The 19431-nt window shown below is 35.2% G+C and overlaps 2 protein-coding genes across 2 annotated transcripts; one reads left to right on the forward strand and one right to left on the reverse strand.

Annotated features, from left to right (window-relative positions):
- Positions 1-1895: 1895 nt before the first annotated feature.
- On the forward strand, positions 1896-5478 carry Trax (Translin associated factor X). The gene is made up of 2 exons (XM_070309818.1): positions 1896-2024; positions 2855-5478. The coding sequence occupies exons 1-2, from the start codon at positions 2012-2014 to the stop codon at positions 3703-3705; spliced, it is 864 nt and encodes a 287-aa protein (XP_070165919.1). The 5' UTR covers positions 1896-2011; the 3' UTR covers positions 3706-5478.
- LOC138940701 (WD repeat-containing protein 20) lies at positions 3744-18216 on the reverse strand. The gene is made up of 8 exons (XM_070309824.1): positions 17431-18216; positions 16593-16775; positions 14236-15714; positions 5725-5799; positions 5291-5461; positions 5006-5211; positions 4602-4931; positions 3744-4499 (listed from the first exon to the last, which is right to left on the reverse strand). Exons 1-8 carry the CDS (start codon positions 17698-17700, stop codon positions 4172-4174), a joined length of 3042 nt encoding a protein of 1013 aa, XP_070165925.1. The 5' UTR covers positions 17701-18216; the 3' UTR covers positions 3744-4171.
- Between the last annotated feature and the right edge of the window lie 1215 nt (positions 18217-19431).

Here is a 19431-nt window from a genome sequence, read left to right on the forward strand (position 1 = left end):
TTTTAATCGAATTTATAAAAGTTTTTAAAAATAAACGGATATATAGAGAGAGATAACAGAGATAAAATAGAAGCGAGGAGAGGCAGTTAAATAACTTTAAAGACAATTTCTAATTTCGAAAACTAGAAGTTCAATATTTTATAAAATAAATTTTTATCGATCTTATTTAATTTTTATTTTTATATTAAAAGATATATTATTGTTAGAGAAAAATTATATTAAATTATAAATTATATAATTATATTAAATTATAAAATTATATAATTATATAACATAAATGTATCGCGTAAAGAATACGGTGTGTAATATTATTCTGCCAAATAAATTACTGGCATTTCTCGAACGCTATTAGAAAACCTTGAGCTTCATTATCTATCGGCCTCTCGGTGTGTGTAGTCTTTCCTTAAATTCTTAGAGAGCTCAACGAGTTGACCGAGGGATCCTCGTTACGGTTATTTACCGAAGACCGGTACTGATTAATTCCAAATCATTCCCCTTGTCCCTCACCCCTTGTAAATTCTGCGCCGGACATTGTATTCAACCCCGAACACTACCCTCAACCTTGCTCTCCAGCTTTCGCTTATTCGGTATTTGCGATCAATAGATACAAAACTACATTCGCATGTCTGGCACAAATATTTTCAATAAATTAGATCCAAAGAACATTTCGGGAAAAGTTTCAGTAAATTCCAATCTCCTTGATTCTCGTGAAACTTTATATAAATATTCCGAATAAATTCAATTTATTTGTATTTTTCAGAAAAAAATCTAAATTAAATCTAAATGAAACTAATTTAACTAAAATCTAAATTATCTATCACAAGAGACACAATGATATCAGATACATAAAATTCAATTGGCTAACAATATTAATTGTAAATATGACTGAAATATTATTTTCTCTTTATTTAAAAAGTGATTTTATTTTGCAAAACAATTGGACCTGATGTAACAACATTTTTAAATTTTTTAATAATATAAACAGTTGCTGTTTAATTTTAATATGGAAAAATATTATTAATATATTTGTTAATAACATAACATTTCTCTCTAACTTTTTATAAAATTTTAAAAATGTAAAGATAAAAAATTAAATGTTTTCTTACTCTCTCCTTCTCTGAATTTTATCTGATGTTTTTCTATAAATATTTCAATTGAGAATGTGGTAGTCGTTTCATAAAATTGTGATACTTGGAAAGAGTGTCATAGCAAAATATTTTCTATATTTTGCTTCTGCTTAAATATTATCGTTCTATATACTTTCATTCTGTTTAAATATGATTTTTCTACTCCTAAGATACACGTGCGCAGAAAGTAGGTGAATTAAAAAAGTTATATGGCACATTACACACAAGTTGCTCATCTAAGTATGGAGAACATCAGTAAGATTGCATTCTTCAACAAATTTAGCCATTTTTTTTTTTTTTTTTAATAAAAGTTTGATCGGTGGTCATCGTTCTTCGTTCTTTTCTAACTTTTGACATGAAATACTTCAGTATAACTTACCTTCGCAAATTAAGTTTCTAAAGTTTATCTCTCTCTCTCTCTCTTTTGCTCTCTCAGTAAATTCCGTTAAGATCAAATCTTGAAATAATCAAAAATCAGGATTTCTTTCGCTAATTTTCGATATTAAATCACTCCGCAATTATTTTCATTTTCGTTATCGTCATGTTTATTACTGACTTTACAGAATATTTAAGAAATATTAATAGAACAGACAACACAGAACTTTACACGATCTCGTCAACTCCCCGGCAAAACTACAGTTACAATAATAATTTAAATTCGGTTGGTTAGAGCGCTTCTTCGAGACTTTTTTTTTTTTTTAAGAGCTTCGAGACTACTGAAGATATATAGTGGCGACATCTATTGTCACGAAGGTAAGATAATTGGAAACTGTCAAAAATCGTCTGCTAGCATCATATTGCACAGAAACAATCCGCAAGTGAGCTCGTGTACTCTGTATCACAGTTAACAAACAGATTATTCGAAATTATCAAGAGAAATAGTAATGTCAGGAAAAGGTAAATTCGTTAATCATTATATTACACCACACATACATCTTATTTTATATCACGTTACGTCATCAGTTTGTTATAAACTATCAATTTCCCCGTGAGAATATTCATCAGCTACACTGTCATAAACTTAGTAGTAATGATAGCGATTCACTTTTCAAAAGCTTAAGAAATGGATTTTAAGATTGAGAAATCTAAATTTAAATTAATTTCTTCTCTCTTGATTTTCTATGAGAAAATAGGTTATATTATTGTTGCAACAAATCTTGTAATTTTCTTACATTATAATCTGTACCCCGAAATTAGATATATTTCCATGCATTTCAATTCATTCCAATGTTCAGCATTATTTCATTAAAATTGAATATTAATTTGGTGAAAAGAATAAAATTTATTTTCTATACTTGTTAAGTATTTGGTAGAGTTCAAGCTGTTGTTAAAATTTGAAATGTAGATATAGTATAAAGGTTTTTTTTTTTATTATACAAATCTTATTTATATGAATAGTATTTTAATTTGATTAAAGCTACAAGACTTCCAAAAGATGTTGATATATATTGTTTTATTGTTATAGTAGCCAAACAAATATTTATGTTAGCATTTCAATAATATTCTATTAAAAACTCAATTTCCTGATTAATTTTATGAAAAGTATTTGTCTTTTTTATAATACATAGTAATACTTATATCAATAATCATATATCAGTGCTTCATAATTTTGAGACTTGGTTTTCCTTTAGTATTTGTTGCAACATGAAATTTTTTTGTACAACTATATGTAATTTCCTAAATATTCTGCAACTTTATCATCGACTACAAAATTTTGTGGTTTGCAGGAGGAAGAAGACCTCGCGGACATGATAAGAACAAAATCAATCTCGGCGACAAGGGCAAGGAGGTGGTGGAGAACATAGATGATAACAGTATCGTAATACAACAATTTCGCGGTTATGCAGCCGAGTTGGATGCCAAGCATGACCGTTATGAGAGAGTCTTTAAGATCAATCGAGACATAGGTATTGAGAGCAAGAGAATAATCTTTCTGCTACACACTATTGACAAAGAGAGCAAACGAAATGTCGTATTAAAGGCAGCTAAGTCAAGACTAGATAATATGGCTCAGACATTATTCAGAGATATTGCAGGTGAGTTGAATGGTCAAGACACTTATCAGTTCCACAGAGCCTACCGCGTTGGTCTGGAAGAATATGTAGAAGCACTCACATTCCATGAATACTTGCAAAATGGTGGAATGCATGACTGTACGGAACTCGAAAGAGCACTGACATATTATACGACTCCAGCAGATTCGACAGAGCAGATTATTACCAGAAAAGTCATGGTCACGCCGACGGATTACATCCTAGGAATAGCTGATTTAACTGGAGAATTAATGCGGAAGTGTATCAATAACTTGGCGATAGGCGATATAAGCAGTTGTTATCAGACATGTAACTTTGTCAGAGAGATATACATTGCTTTCCTCGGCTATACGAGCGTAGGATTTAGCAATGAAATAAACAAAAAAATCATCACGCTCAAGCAAAGCCTAACTAAAATGGAGAATGCATGCTATACTATCAAAGTACGAGGATCGGAGATTCCGAAACATATGTTGGCCGATGTAGCTATTGCGGTTACTGAAGAATACACCACTGAAGATGATGAAGGATATCAGGCGTTCTAATATACGAAAACAATATTTAAATTCATATTATTATTAATTATTGTGGACTTATCAATCTGATGCGAGATAGAAAATAATTATTCCATAACATATATTTAACTATGATATAATTATAAAAATTAACTGGTAAAATCACAGTGACTACAAAATTGTTGTATATTCAGATAAAAAATTTACTCTATCTCAAACTCAGATTGATATAATTATATATTCCCCGACGCGTGAAATGTAAAAATACACACAACGTCGATTTGATATATTATAACATTTTTATACTCCTCTTTGTGTTAACAAATAGATGCAAGTATAATATTTCTCTCATCTTTCTCAATCCGAGTATAAAAATAAATATTTCATAATAAAATATCTGTATTACCGATAGAAATATCTATAATTTGGACGCTCTCAAAAAATATGACGTAGAAATCGACGACGATAATATGAGAAGGCCGGTTGATATTTAACGTCAACCCGTTGTGCCGTCTTCCCACTCGCTTGTGCTTTCATCCAAGTCGTCCGAACTTCCTGTATGCACAGACGGTTCGTAATCAGATTCGTCGACGGATTCTTCTCCAGACGAATGATCTGTTTCAGATGTGATATTGGTCGCAGAGTGCATTGGAGTGGCGGCTCTTCGACGATGACGTGGGACGCTTGTGTGCTTGAATTGCATCTTGTGCTGAGGATTTTTACGATAACACTTTGTACCGTATGGACACTCTTCCCGATCATCTATCTCGTCGTAATCGGAGTCAGCCGGGTGGCTGTAATTGTTTTTATGATTGAAATTTTTCCTGCGAACAAATTTATTAAAGATGTTATTTTTGACATCCAAACTATATTGTGCTTTGGGAAAATTATTTTGATAAGAGGGGATTATGTATTGTTTCACTTACCGATAACATCGAGCACCATATATACATTTTTCTCTGACAACTCTCACAGGATTTCGTGCATTTGCTTGGTCCTGATGCAAAGTAACAGACGAACGAGCATTGTTCTGTGTTGGTAAAGCTTGAATCTCAGTTTGATCACTGAAATGGGCATCACAATCCCATTTAATTTTCTTTTCTGTTTCAACATTCATCATAGGTTTGCTTGTCGAGTTGATGCTTTTTGCTTTCTGTTTCTTATCATTCTGTTGCCTGACACAAGGTTCAATTATGTCTTGAGAGTCTGCCGACATTTTAGAACACATTGCGGGCATACTATTTTTCTCTAGAGAGCTGAAATTCATATATGCAAATGGTAAATAATTGTGTTTTTGTTATCAAATTGATTTTGAATTTTGAAATAACACCTCGCAGAATAGATTTCCTGCAAGACTGAAGCAGTATTATCATTGGGCTCGCTATTTTCATTAACAGAAGAATTCTGATGTTCGTTTAATGGATCTTTATCATTAAGCATATCATTCAAAGTTTTACCAGGAGATACAATAACTTCCACATTGGATGACAAGCATGCTTTCTTACTGTCCACATCATTACTCAAATTTTCATCAGCCTGAAATGTAGAATGCTCTAATATTTTGCAAAATTTCTTCCAAATATCAACAATAATTATTATACTTTTCTTTCAATACTTTTCTTTTCTGATCATTTTTTTCCATCGTGTCTGGCACTGAGATGACCTTAAACCAACATTTCTCAGGTAGCAGAGAGCAGACATCACCTGCTTTTATCGGCACACTGGTTCCCAATTTAAGAAATTGCCATCGTGCGCATCCAGCTTGTTTCATGTAACATGGCACCACCTAATACTGAAAATGGTTTCTATAGAATACTGAAATGGTACTAATTCGATATTGCGCAACGATATTATATGCTTGAAAACAAAATAAGTTTGTACTAAACATCATATAAACATCATATGAATGTTATTGTATTATAAATTATTAAATCATATATTTTTATATTGCTTATTATTAAATTAATGTAAACTAATGATTGAAATTATTATTAAAATATCAATAAATGATGGATGAGAGAAAGACACACGAAACTATAGAGACCTTACCGGACTAATCGTCATCTCATCATTAGGTGACAGATTGATGGTTACTGCATGCTTGAGCACTTGGCCATCGTTGCGCTGCGATAACGACAGGAACTTGTAAATTTCGTGAGAGATACTATTATGATATACGAGATTTAATCCTTCGGTAAATAAACGAATTTACGATGATGTATGTCATCAAGGATCATCGATGGAAAAGTTATTAATATATATTCCAGTGGTCCTTTATTCGCGTTTTGCTAATTCAAAATTCTGCATTTTCCTAATAATCTATTTTTTCCATTTGTGTGCAATAATCGATTGATAACAATGCTTAGAAATATATATCTATACATATGTTCGAATACTGTGATACAAATCGATGTACTGTAAATTTAATTATCATACAATTTTAGTGCATTCCAAACATTAATTGCGCCGCGGGATAGTCATAGATGAAACAGTATTGAAGATCCGTATCAAGATGGGCTTGACGAGCCCGGCCACGATAATGGCATAATTCATAGAAAGTAATATATACATGCTGAATGGATTGCTATCTTTGTCAGGGATTCGCTGATTTGATTGATTGATATTATTGTCAAAAACATTGATTTTATATTTATTTTATGAGTTGAAAGAAAAATAAATAATTCACAAGTAAACCTTGCTCAAATTCGATGCAACTTAGAAATGCAAGAAAAATTTTGGAATCTTATTATATTTTAGCTTAAACCAGGTGATAAAGTTCAAAGAGGATCACGTAAAGTTTGATCATCAATTGCTCGTTATTATGTATATATATAATTATATATAATCGATTAAAATATTATAAAAGATTCTCGATTGCAGAAAAGTTTCCCATTGGCCAATTCACTTATACAATATACTGATATTATATGCATTTATCGCACGATGTCTTTATAAATTGACGAATATCTGATATGTATATACGAATGATATAACTCACTCCTGTTGCAGCGCCTCGGCCGATGATGTTATTGCCAATCTTCAAATTCGCCTTTTGTACTAAATCGTTGTCTACTCGCACTATCTGTAGCTTCTTCATGATGAATTTTTCGATAGATAAACGCGAAAACTATCGGACATTTCGAAACTATTACCAGAAAAATTTCTATTGTGCAATCTATATATATATATAAAAAAAAGACTGCTGCAGATCTTTGACAGATCAATATGCGCATCTCGGACTCGGACGTAATAATTGACTGTGGAATTGTAGAATTATGAATAACTATCACCTAAACCTAAATATATTATTTGCTTTTTTGAAAATAAACTGAAATATATCACACTATTTAATTTTTATATGCAAAACTGTGTTCTCTCGTTTCCTATTTTTTTCTCTTTTTTCACAGAAGCAAATTTTTATAAATTTTCTTTTTTTCAATGTATCGGATTTTAACAATAGATCCAAATTCGATGAGAAATAAAAGAAAAAAATGTAGTATAATCATCGTCAATCTCGAATTTTTAAGAAAATTTTATAAATAAGAGAAAACTTTTTAGGAGGATAAATAACCGAATGCAGAGTAAAAAACACGCAAGCTTTAACAATGAAATGTCTTTTTCATTTACAATTACAAAGAATGTACACGCTTATAAACAAACAAAGAGAAATGCGCCAAGAAGTACAGTACAGATCTGACGCGATGCCATAAAGCTCTTTGCCGTGGAAAGATCTCATAAAAAATTGCCAGAGATGCTAGACTCGGTTACTTATCGGTGAGTGAGGATGTATATAATCAGCTGGACCAAAAGTCGCCACTATTTTTATATATATATATATATATATATATATATATATATATATATATATATATACACACACACACAATATATATATATATATATATATATATATATATATATATATATATATATATATAAATTAAGCGCGCTCTCGCAACCTCAATCGAGAGACGCGCTGTCTTCTTCCTTTTTACATTACGCATCTACCGCTCTTACGCGGAATTGCAGATAATCGATTATGCGTCAACCGGTTATGCAATATGTAAGTCGTTTGTACATAATTCGTTCATATATCTTGAAACTCTAGACCGATCGAAAAATCGTTTCGCAGGCGAAAGCCGAAGGAAGTGTCGTATGACACTAAAATATAGGAACACCTGTCCTTCTACTTCCAAACTGCAGAAAACCACTGGTCGATCCGAGTTCAAACTAGTAAATCAAAGAGGCATTTTTTCATTGCTCAAAGTGCTCCTAACGAAAGACATGTAATTTGCATATATGTATATAAGAGAACATTGGTTTTAATACGCTATGCAGAATTCTTCCTTTTTCGCAAAAACACAATTTAATAAAACGTATTTTCGACATGTACGAAAGAAGAACAGTGATATAGATATATTTTAATATTTTAATAGTAGATTATTTTCCAGAATATCGTTATAAAAAGGAAAACCGCATTATTATATTCTTCTAAAACGATCGTTTTGCACGCAAAATTTACCACATAATGAATTACATATCTTCTGTTACAGCAGTTTGAGAGGCGTATTCATTATTTAATTATTCGCAAAAATGTCATCTGTTACTTATTATAGAACAATACGATTCACAATATCGGAATTATCCGTTTTATTTTCGTCTCGATACGTCTCGGACGAAGAAAAGTTTCCTGTTCTTTACCTTTACATGATGGCGAGAATGTCATTGTGGCTTTGAAAAAAATTATAGCATGTGTTGTTGAATCGATTTTCTTGATCACGTTTGAAATCAATTAAATATAAATACATCTTAAAAACACCACAAATTTTTAAAGGAGAATTTGATCATACCCCAAAAAACGAAATCGCGAACCTCCTATTCACTTTATGTTAACTCATCATGCATACGTCCACCATGTATAATCTGGAAATCTATTCAGAGCCTCGTTGATCGACGAGTTTTTCGTCCGTCCTGTGCAAGGATCGAGAATGCATTCCTACCAGAAATTAATCATCGGCCGGAAAATCAGCACTTTCAGCGCACGAGCTCGCCCTTTAGTTTACGAAATAGGAACTTTATAGATCGCGGTCTTTCTCGCAAAAGAGAATGAATGTAAAAGAATCGATATAAATTTATTTTGCAATATCCTAATTTTCTAAATTAAAAATTAGATCGTTGAACTTTTTCTATCGTTTTCTATTGTCATTTCTCTCACTAAAAGAGATAAAGGATTTGAAATGAAAATAGACTTTTCATTTAAAATTACGGTATGTTAAAAAATCTTATTTATGCCATATTCGTGTGATTTAATTATATTGTATATCGATTGCCTAAGTATATCACAAGAATTCAAAATGATAAAAAGAAATTAAAAGATTTTAATCGGTTTCAAAGATTAGATAATCATTACAAACAGAAAAAAATCTGTTTCGATTCGTTTAGATTCATTCGTCCCTTTCCTTACAGAATCATTAGATGAATTATAGCGTGGTGTGTCGCAGGCCGGCTTCGGTTGTTGTCTATAAATAGAAACTAATCAGTAATTATATATGTAATCGTCAAAAGTCCGTTTCTATGCACGACGGAGTGCTTGGAAGTGACTTTCATCGCTTGCATCATTTGTCAGAGTCTTCATATATAGCACACATATCACAGCATACTTTTAACGAGCTTGCTCTTGCTAAAATAATAATACAATATCGTCGTGCCTCGAAGTACGATAATCTACGTCATGCAAGAACAAAATTATCAAAACGAAAAAGTCTTATCGAGAATCGGTCCTCTTATCGGTGTAATATATCAGTGCCTTGATAGAATTTTTGCGACGGTGCGTACGTTGCATGTTACGAAACATAGCCAGAGAAGGTATCGTTTAACGTTAAAGAAGCCTTAACGTAAAAAAGCTGTAAATAATGAAAAAATAAAAACCTTACAGGAAAAGCTAAACGATATTTTACTTGAAAATAAAAGGAAGAAACAGAAAAAAATGTTCTTTATATCTATTTTACATCTCGTAAATATGTATGTATGTGTATAACATTCGCAGTTTTTAAAGCGTTATTATATATTTTTGATATATTGAGCTTTTCATAATTGAGAATAAAAGCGTCTGATAATAATTGATTAAAGCCCATCTTTTCATATTAACCTTTTAAAGCAAAATTTGAGTAAACGGTATTGCAACGAATTACTACGCAGGCATAAATTAAAGAACATCATTAAAAGATCGAAAATATAGTAACAGTAGATATTTAATACCTGAATTGCACAGGAATGCTTGTGATCAAAGTTAATCAATATTTAAACAATCGAAATAGACCCTCTAGGATGATATAAATTAACGTTGTATTTCGTTATCAATTACAATATATAACTCTCTTTCTCTCTCTCTCTCTCCCTCTTATGTATATTTATATGTAAATTGAAAACTAATATCGCGCGCGCGCGGCCTTGCGGAATATGTCCTTCGAAGTAATCGAACGAAATGAAGCACTGAGAATGATAGAGACCTAAGAATAAGTCACACTTTTAATTAAAAATTGCTTAACAAAATAATTCTATTTGAGGAATGTTCCGTAGATACTTCTGACCATCCAAGTGAAAAAATATCTAAAACGTGTGTGTTTAGAATATTCTTTAAATATATTTTATAAACGTTTGTGTTGTCGGGCAATTGTTCAATATATAGCATCGTAATGAGCAAGATAAAACAAATTATTTTTATATTGTATATAGAGCTTAAATTACATCCTATCAATTGGTTCTAAAGTCAACTCTCTGCGACATTTAAGTCTATATAATTTTCAACGCTTCATATAGCAAATATACGGAAAAATGCTCTTGTAGTAGCATCAAGAAACCCACGTGTCCCGCCAATCGAGAAACGCATATACTATACTTACCGCGAAACTTTATTTGGAATGATTCGACGCATCTGCCACGATCGTCAGACATACATACGTATATGTATGTACATGTATACATAGATTGCTCCTGACTCCACGGGTTTTCGCGAAGAAAGTTGCGTAACGTTGCCGCCGTCGTGATAGAAAGAAAAGAAAAAGGAAGAAATGATGTGCACTAGAAGAGCGGCTTACCAAAACGAAAGCATGTATGTGTGAATGTGTATGTGTTTTTAAACGTTAAGCAGAGGCTCATAAAATGTAGGCGAATTAAAAAGAATTTATAAGAATCCGTTTTGCGTAAGCTTGTGTTGTTTTTAATTTTCTAAATCGGCATTATATAGATCGGCATTAATATCGTTAAAAATTTTTTATCTATTCTATTTTGACAACAAAACGACCAGGAAAGCGGATTCTCTATTAAAATTAAGATCAATTGATTAATTTTCCCTTCTGTTCCACAATTGCACAGATGCATATTCGCAGTTAAAAGTATTGCTGATATAACGAGATTAAAGTTCAACAGACAGTCCACGAATCTTATCAATCCCTCATTTTCAAATTGAGATGTCCGGTTTCAAAGAAACGGATTCCCTTCAGATTTTCATTTTAATTCGTCCGTTTTTTGATCGAATAACCGCTCACTCTTAAACCGTATCGGAATAACTTTCGCTCGGCCAGACGTAATATAAATGACGTCGGCGTACATACGCCTGCTGAAATTGCGCTTCGGTTGCCCGCGACGAATTTTGCGGTTCCTCTTGATGATCTTGCGATAGACCGACGTCAATGTTCGGTTCTGGCTATACTATGGTACCGCCGCCTTCCGCTGGACTAACTACGTGGAGAGCGGTGCCGCCGACTTGACCGATTCCTGGCTGAAATGAGAAAAAACATGAGTCTCTTACTGACATTAATGCTCTTCCGATCATTACGTAAATGCATTATTCTCGAAAAGTTTTCATATAATGTACATTATAAATACTGCTGCTTAATATTCTATAAATTAGAGATTTATTTTTTTTATATGTGACAATTTATAATTGAATTAAGTAAATGAAATATCGAAAGCAATCAAACGATCGCTAAGACAATCCTTGTAAATTTATACCTTCATAGTAAGACGAAAAATATTTATATCTTTGATGTAACAAATTTCGTATCTTTAGTAAATAAAAAATTATAACAACTTGTAAATAATTTGTATTATACATATATCGTTTATCTTAGTTTGGAAACTTTTCGGAGATAATGAAAATTTGGCAAATGTGTATATGAGCCGAAAAAAATATAGTGCAATTCATAGTATAAAATTCGAAAGCGTCGCCGAGCAATATCTCGACAAGAATGTGTGTGAATACGACTCGAGCGTGTATATTCTATTCTACTTAATGACAAGTCTGATCAAGCGGTAAAAAAAGCAAAATAGAACAAAAAATGATAAGTCATACGTACCATGCGATAACTCAGGGAAGTCTCATCCACGATATTCTCTTGCATCAGCCAAAGCGTGGTACAGAACATTAATCTTTCCGATCAATCAAAAGTAAGAAAAAGGAATTAATGCTTCATTGGCTTTGAAAAATAAGCGCAAGCATTGTCCGTTTAAAATTATAAAAGACGCGCAATTTCTTTTTAAATTATATAAGTCGCGCTATAAAAGAAGCTATAATGAACTTTATATCGCAAACTTCGCAATTAGTTAGGTATTCACAACGTTGACCAAAAGCGTAAAAGGCTACATTCATCAAAAAAATTGTAATATATCAAACTCGTGTGAATCAATAGGAGTGAAGACCTTGAAGACTGAATAATCATATGACAAAATATTTGTTATAATTCTAATTTATAAATTTGCAAATCGACTAATTTAATTGAACACAATTTAATGAAGCTGCCCTTAATTTTGGTCAAAACTGTAGAATAAAAGAGTGAGTGTGGAATACAAATGCTCTATGCAAAACGCCAGGAAACACTATGCGAGCCCTAGAATCAGGACCTAGTATTGTCGAAAATATAATGAAAAAAAAAAAAAACATGCGAGACGGCAAATTGTAAATAGACATCGTCTTACATGTCATTATATTATTTTTCCGACTGTTTTTTCTCCCTGGAGCTTCTGCATTGCACTTGATTGAACAAAATTTCAACAAGCGAAAAGCAAGCAGCGATTGTTCATTCAAATTTTCGCTTTATTATACAACAAGGCAAAATTCATCGTTTCCAACAAAAGATTAAATGTTCTCGCATCTCATATCGTTAATCTGAGACGACAGTTTGACTAAGTAATTGTCCGTTGATTTTTTATGCTCGGCTAAGTTAAGCTAACAACACTTTACAGGAAATAGGAAGAAGGCTTTCTTCAATAAAGGGGCCTGCCCTGTCACAAGACGCCTCATAGGGCTCAAACAACATTGCTCTCGAGGATGCAAACCAAAAACATAAATATATCGATATTCGATATCTATCCTAGCTCGCGTAATTCTGCAATAATTATCGCGAGGATATATCTTGACCAGACCATCATTAGGCACAGGTATTAACGACAGCCTATACTATGAATGAACTTTAAGCATACATGAATATTCTTTGTTCGCAACGCATGCATTAATCAGATATTAGAATAGGATTGATAATATCTAAATAAAAGATAATTAAAGCTTATCCGTGCGCGCGCGAGCGTATTTCTCGCAAAAAATGCAATATTATTAGAAATATAAAAAAAAAAAACCATAGTATGTGTACGCGCGCTCTATACTACTTAATTTGAAATATTTAATTTCATGCATTTCGAGTATAATAAATTTGTTAATTAATTTGAGAATATCGCGAATTTATCCGATCAAATGGAAAAAATATCCTCAATAAAAAGCAAAATTATGCAAAAGTTAAATTTATAACTTTATAAATATTAAAAAATATTTAAAAGTACTAAAAGATGCCCTAAAATTGTCAAGGATCTGATGATAACAAATATATTTTAGGCTACAAGTTTGTTCACTCATAGTATCGTCCGTTCATGTATTTCTGTAATCCATATATATACACAATATAAACTTAAAGAAAAATACTTAAAAAATCCTTAATGCTTTCTCTTTGATGGCACCTCCCAATACTAATAGAACTCAAACACAGGTATATATCTCAGTTGTAAACTTAAACAGATTGAATAGGGACTCTCTTTTTCTCTCCCTCTCTCTCTTTCTCTAAGATTAAATATACTGATCGTAGCATATAAAACTTAAATAACAGCGACGCGACCGTCGTATCAAACATCCGGCAAGATAATATCGAATTCGTCAATGTGTATTTTGTTCTAATATTTCCGAGCAAAAACTATCATTCATCTTCAAGACTTCCTCCCGCCACCACGACAGGCGATAGGAAGACTATCCCAAAGCATTACAAGATTTTCCCGTGCCACTTTCGTCACGATAACATCATTCTAAATTCTAACTCTATGTATATGTATGTACACAGGATTCGGATTTTCAGACTAACAGACTCTACTTGATGGATTTGCTAAATAACGATTTGGAGATAACGGGTTACATCAGAGGTCGTTACATCGCATGGAATTGATATTACTAGTGTAAGGGTTGTTGCTATGATGGTGTGATGGCCTGTGCAGGGTGCTGCTTATCGTGAGAGGACCTACCATGTGGCCGGGTCTTGCCCACGTGTACACGTATCCGTCCTGACACGCCGTCACGAAGCAATCTTCCCTAAACACTAATTCAGTCAGCCTCTCGTGCGCCAGCTTCTTACACACCAGCGGCTCGAGAACCGGGCACTCGTCGAACCTGGGACACCAGGCAGTCCCTATCAACCTCATGGGATCGTCCATCACGGAACTAACCTTTTTATTCCCCGTTCCACCTACTAAACCCCCACCGACACTGTTGTTCAGACTACTACTCGTCGTATTCGTCGAGTTTCCAGTGCTCGTCTTATCGCCACTATTGTTTTGCACGACTGTCGTCGTGCTGTTGTTGGCCGTCGTTGCCGCCGTCGTCGCCGCCGCCGCACCAGTGCCTCCACCTCGCATAGTGAGACTAAAGTTTCTCTTGTGATTATCACCTTTACGTTCGCCAAAACCAAGACCTGCTAGCCTCTGCGTCAACGAATTCACGGTCGCCACTGCGGCGTTCGTGCTCGTACTATTATTACTATTTTCGTTATTACCACTCGCGTTCTCTTTGAAGTTTATATTATTCGAATTATTATGTTTAGTATTCGAGTTCGAGTGATGGTTCGCCGTCGCTGCCGTTCCGTTACCACTATTAAACGTACCCGAAGACGACAGGGTGCCGCTGATAGCACCCGTTACAGAGGATCTTTGCTTGGCGCACACAGGTTGCCTCAATACATCTTCCGTAATGTCCCACAGACACAGCTGAGTGTCTTGGGATACACTGCCCAATCTGTAGCACGTACCGCCAGACATTCTCAATTCCGAGCCACAAGAGTTACGGTTCGAGTGGCCGCCACCGCCGCCCTGCGAAGTCGTAGAAAGACGGTGCGACTTCTCATGGAAGTGATTGTGATTGCTGTGTGGCATCGTTGTCTCGTCATCCGAGCCGCTAAAGTCAGGATCGTGATCGCCGTAGGACGTGGTATACGGATCAAAGGCGACCACACTCACCCAACTGTGATGGCCTTGTCCCCGTGCCACGACGCGTTTCTCGTGGAAGCTCCAAATGGTCACCAAATCGTCCTCGCCGCCGACCACCACGTAACGTCCGTCCGGTGACCAACACACGCACAGAAAGCCACCAAAATAGCTCCTCGCCGAACCAACCAACTCCATGGTGTTGTATTGAAAAACGCGTAGAAATCCATCCTGAGATACCACGGCTAGATTTGTGCCGCAAGGGCTGAAGGCGAACTCGTTTATACAACAACCTTCCGCGCCTATCACCCATCGATACAGCGGATTTCTCGTGGATTTAGTCTTGCAGGTATATATGGCGTATCCATCACCTGACTTGAATGACTGATAGTGAGGCGCTGTGGTGCCACAGAGCAGCTCTTCGTTATAAAGATACAGTTGACCAGAACTGTGAGAAACCAGAAATAGGTTGTTCGAGCCAGGAACCCACTTTATGCATGTTACTTTGCTCTTGTCTATCAGCCTCTGAAATATGAATATTCTTTATTGAAGAAAGATAGAAGTATAGAAAAATATATTCACGCACGCATCAAGACAAAACATAATTAATATTAAAAAGTTAATGTTAATAAGTTAGATAAAAAATTTAGAGATAAATAATTTTTTAGATTGTTATTTCAAAGTTAATTGATGAATAAACAAATGAAAAGAAAATAATATTATTCACGATACACAGTAAATCAATATGTAAATTGAAAATAATATTGGGCAGTAGAGGGTTAAAAGAAGACAAGTATTAAATGTATACACATATCTCATGAAATATAATGATTAAACAAAAGTAACGAATCAGTTGACACATTTATTGACACCGATATGTATTTAAAATAGGCAGCGCAACTGTTCCACCAAAGCCTATATCTGTTGAGAAGATAGCGGAAAGTTATGTAATGTTGCTTGTTGAGCTTAATTATTTGATTGAGTTATAATTGAATTAGTGCGTTGGTCTACCGGCAAAAAGTAGCCTGGACAATATGCTATTAAATATTAAGTACAGTCATTCTAAGATGTAATAGATGGCATTAACTACTGAACTAGCATTCATTTTCCATTTTATCATATTTCAATAAGATAACATACACATATCGCAGAGATTGGATAAGTGTCGACAGCTTTTGTATACATTGCTAGGAAAGTACGATGACTGATATACTAGTTGCATAAAGAATATTGTTTGAACTATCAGATTATTTATCTCAGTGTAAGCTAGATTGCAGATATAATGCAGGAAATCATAAAATTCTCTCTCTGGCTAATAAATGCAATACAGGAGAGAAATTTTCTCGACGGGTTAAATATCTGATAAAAAATTTGTGATTCATGCAAAATTTAATTTTACGTACATCTTCATTGTACAATTTGCTGAGTTCCTTCTTTATCGGATCAATCAACTGTATCTGCCCTGTAGAAAATCCCACCAATAATGGAGCACTATCAGCTGTTGCTGTTGTTTGATTAAAATTGTGGCAAGTTGGATTAGTCCCTTTGTATAATTTTTTATCCACTGGTTTGTTCAAGTCCACAGCCTGAAATATTGCAACGATATATTAAAACTTTAAGCTTCTTCCATTAAATCTTTGCAATAAAATAAAATTTCTCTTCTAGCGACAATAGAAAAGTTTGACATTTTGATACGTGTAATCAATTATTTTACAAGCAAATTATTCTTCTTTTAAAAATGTCTCAGAAATAAATTCAAATGCTATTTCTATATGATAATTTATTCTTAAAGATCTTCATAATAAATGAATCTCGTCTCTTTACTCTTCCGTCTTTGATTTCATATATGTATATGTGAATGATTTAAATACTAAGAATTATGATAACATGTATTATCTGCAATTATTATGTACACGATTACAAAGTACTCTGGACACTTCCAAGAAGTGTCAGCTCGAGTATGTGCCATGTCAAGATGTCATCTCGTTCATTCGCGTATAAAAAACGCGAACAACAATGACCCCATGCGAATCAATTCCACAAAAATTGTCGACGTCGCGTTTCTCGTCGCATAGGACGCGACGTCTTCGTGCAAGGCGTGGTGACGAGCCAACCGTAAAGATGGAGTCCCCACCGCGGCGATATTTGCGAGGTTAGGTCGCGACGACGGTCCGCAATCAACGAGTTCGATCCCGTCGCGCGTTATCGTCATCGCGACCAACGAGGAGTCCGCGGACTCACCTTCTTCACACCGCGGTAGACATAAACGTAGAGCTCCTTGCCGAAGTTGAAGCACATCCGATCGCCGAGACCCTGTGCGCCCGTTGGATCCGCTGGGTCCGGCAACGTAACGAATGACACCCTGACAGACGCGCTGCCCTGGCTATTGGTGTAGCCGACCCGGTTCGGTCTCGAGTACTCCGACAGGGTCATCAGTTTGTAGGTGCCCTCCCGCGTGACAAACTGTGTTTTCAGATCCTCCTTCCCTCCTCCGTCCAGCTGCACAGCCATCTTACCACCAGCAGCGGCGCGGCGGAGGAGCTCATCAGATACGGAGGGAGAATCGTTCGTAGGCCGCGCTCGTTTCTATGCTCGTTGCTACTGCACCACCTTCCGTGTACAGCCACCGTCCGTCCGTACCTACGTCTATCTCTCGCCGTCTCGCGTGTGACTCTGTGACTCCCCTCGCTCGAGCGCCCCGTGTCCCGTGTCCCGTGTCCGTGCGCTCGGCGCTCGGTGCTCGGCACTCGGCACTCGTCCGTAGGAACGCGAACTTTACGCGCGTGGAGCTGGCTCCGCCGGCCGTCGAGTGATCGAGGGCCGGCTGCTGTCAGTGCTTCGCGTTGCCACTGAGAGCCGGGGGGGCACCCGTAAAAAAGACCGTCGAACGCGCGTAACGTCTGTCACAGGTTCGCCGCCGGTTACCTGGCTGGGTTAGCTCTGTCTCTGTCTCTCTCTCTCTCTCTCTCTATTTGACGGCGTATACGCGGTTAAGGGCGCTCGAGATACTACTACGAAACTATCCGTGTAGTAGTGCGTTTACGGAACGATGGCGGCGGTTCATACTTCGTCAGGAACGCGCTGAGATTATCGGGGCCCTGGAAAAATCGTATTAGATTTTACATGCGAGGATTTAGGGCCTATCGCAGAAAAATCAAGGTTAATATCCTTACGCATATATATTACGTGTTAATCTATTAAATTTATCTGGTTAGGCCCTTACACTACATAAGAAATGATTAACGTAATAATGCGAGTTATTTTTTTGAGAGAAACTGAAACCGAATGAAACTTACGGATAATTTTCAGCGATCTGTAAGAAACTTTTTTCGACTTGAGATTAATTTATCACATTTTGCTGTGGCACTAATTGCAAAAGTGTTTTACAACTCCATCTATCGTTGCTACTTCATACGTCACTGGAAACCGCGGTATCATCGATGCGCGCGCAGCGCAATCATCCGCCTCGACACGGCGCCGGCGCGGCGGTTCGCGCGAGTCCTGTTAAGAACCGGATATTTTGTAAACAAGCGAAGCAAAGGGTCAATTAGTTTCAGCCGCTTTTTCCTGTTTCCCGCGCGTGCCTCCTTCCTTCCCGTGTCATCGTTCGCGTTATTTCTTCCACGCCATGGCATTTTCATGCGATTTCGATCAAATCCCATTTTCGAACTGTGAGTATTTTCTCTCTCTCTCTCTCTCTCTCTCTCTCTCTCTCTCTCTCTCTCTCTTCGTTCCCTCCTTCAGTCTCCTACCGGAATGCCCGCCAATCTTTTTTTTACATCGCAACTAAGCTTGTGAAATTCGAGCGTTGCAGAATTTAGTTTGTCGAAGATAATTGCAAGGTAGACAAATGTTATGTAATATACAAAGTACACGATATAATTGCGAATTTCATTAATGTCGATTGACTCTGAATTGTAATTTAGCTCTGATTGCTCCGTCTTTTGCTAAATTGCCATAACTATATACAAGCTCCTTTATAATCATCAAACAGATTTCGTTAAGCATAACTAATCTTAATCAACAATGATAAAAAAGCCGATCTTATTTTATCGCAGATTAAAAAATATAGATTAAAAAGAATAATAAATTTCTCTTTCTCTCTTTCTTTCTAGTACATCTCATTCATTATACGTATATATATATATATATATATATATATATATATATATATATATATATATATACTATATATATATATATACAGAATACATTTTTAATTTCAGAATCAAATGTTATTTT

This window comes from Polyergus mexicanus, unplaced genomic scaffold, assembly GCF_030449975.1.
Source record: "Polyergus mexicanus isolate NDT 795.1 unplaced genomic scaffold, iyPolMexi1.0 SCAF_17, whole genome shotgun sequence".
NCBI lineage: Eukaryota > Metazoa > Arthropoda > Insecta > Hymenoptera > Formicidae > Polyergus > Polyergus mexicanus.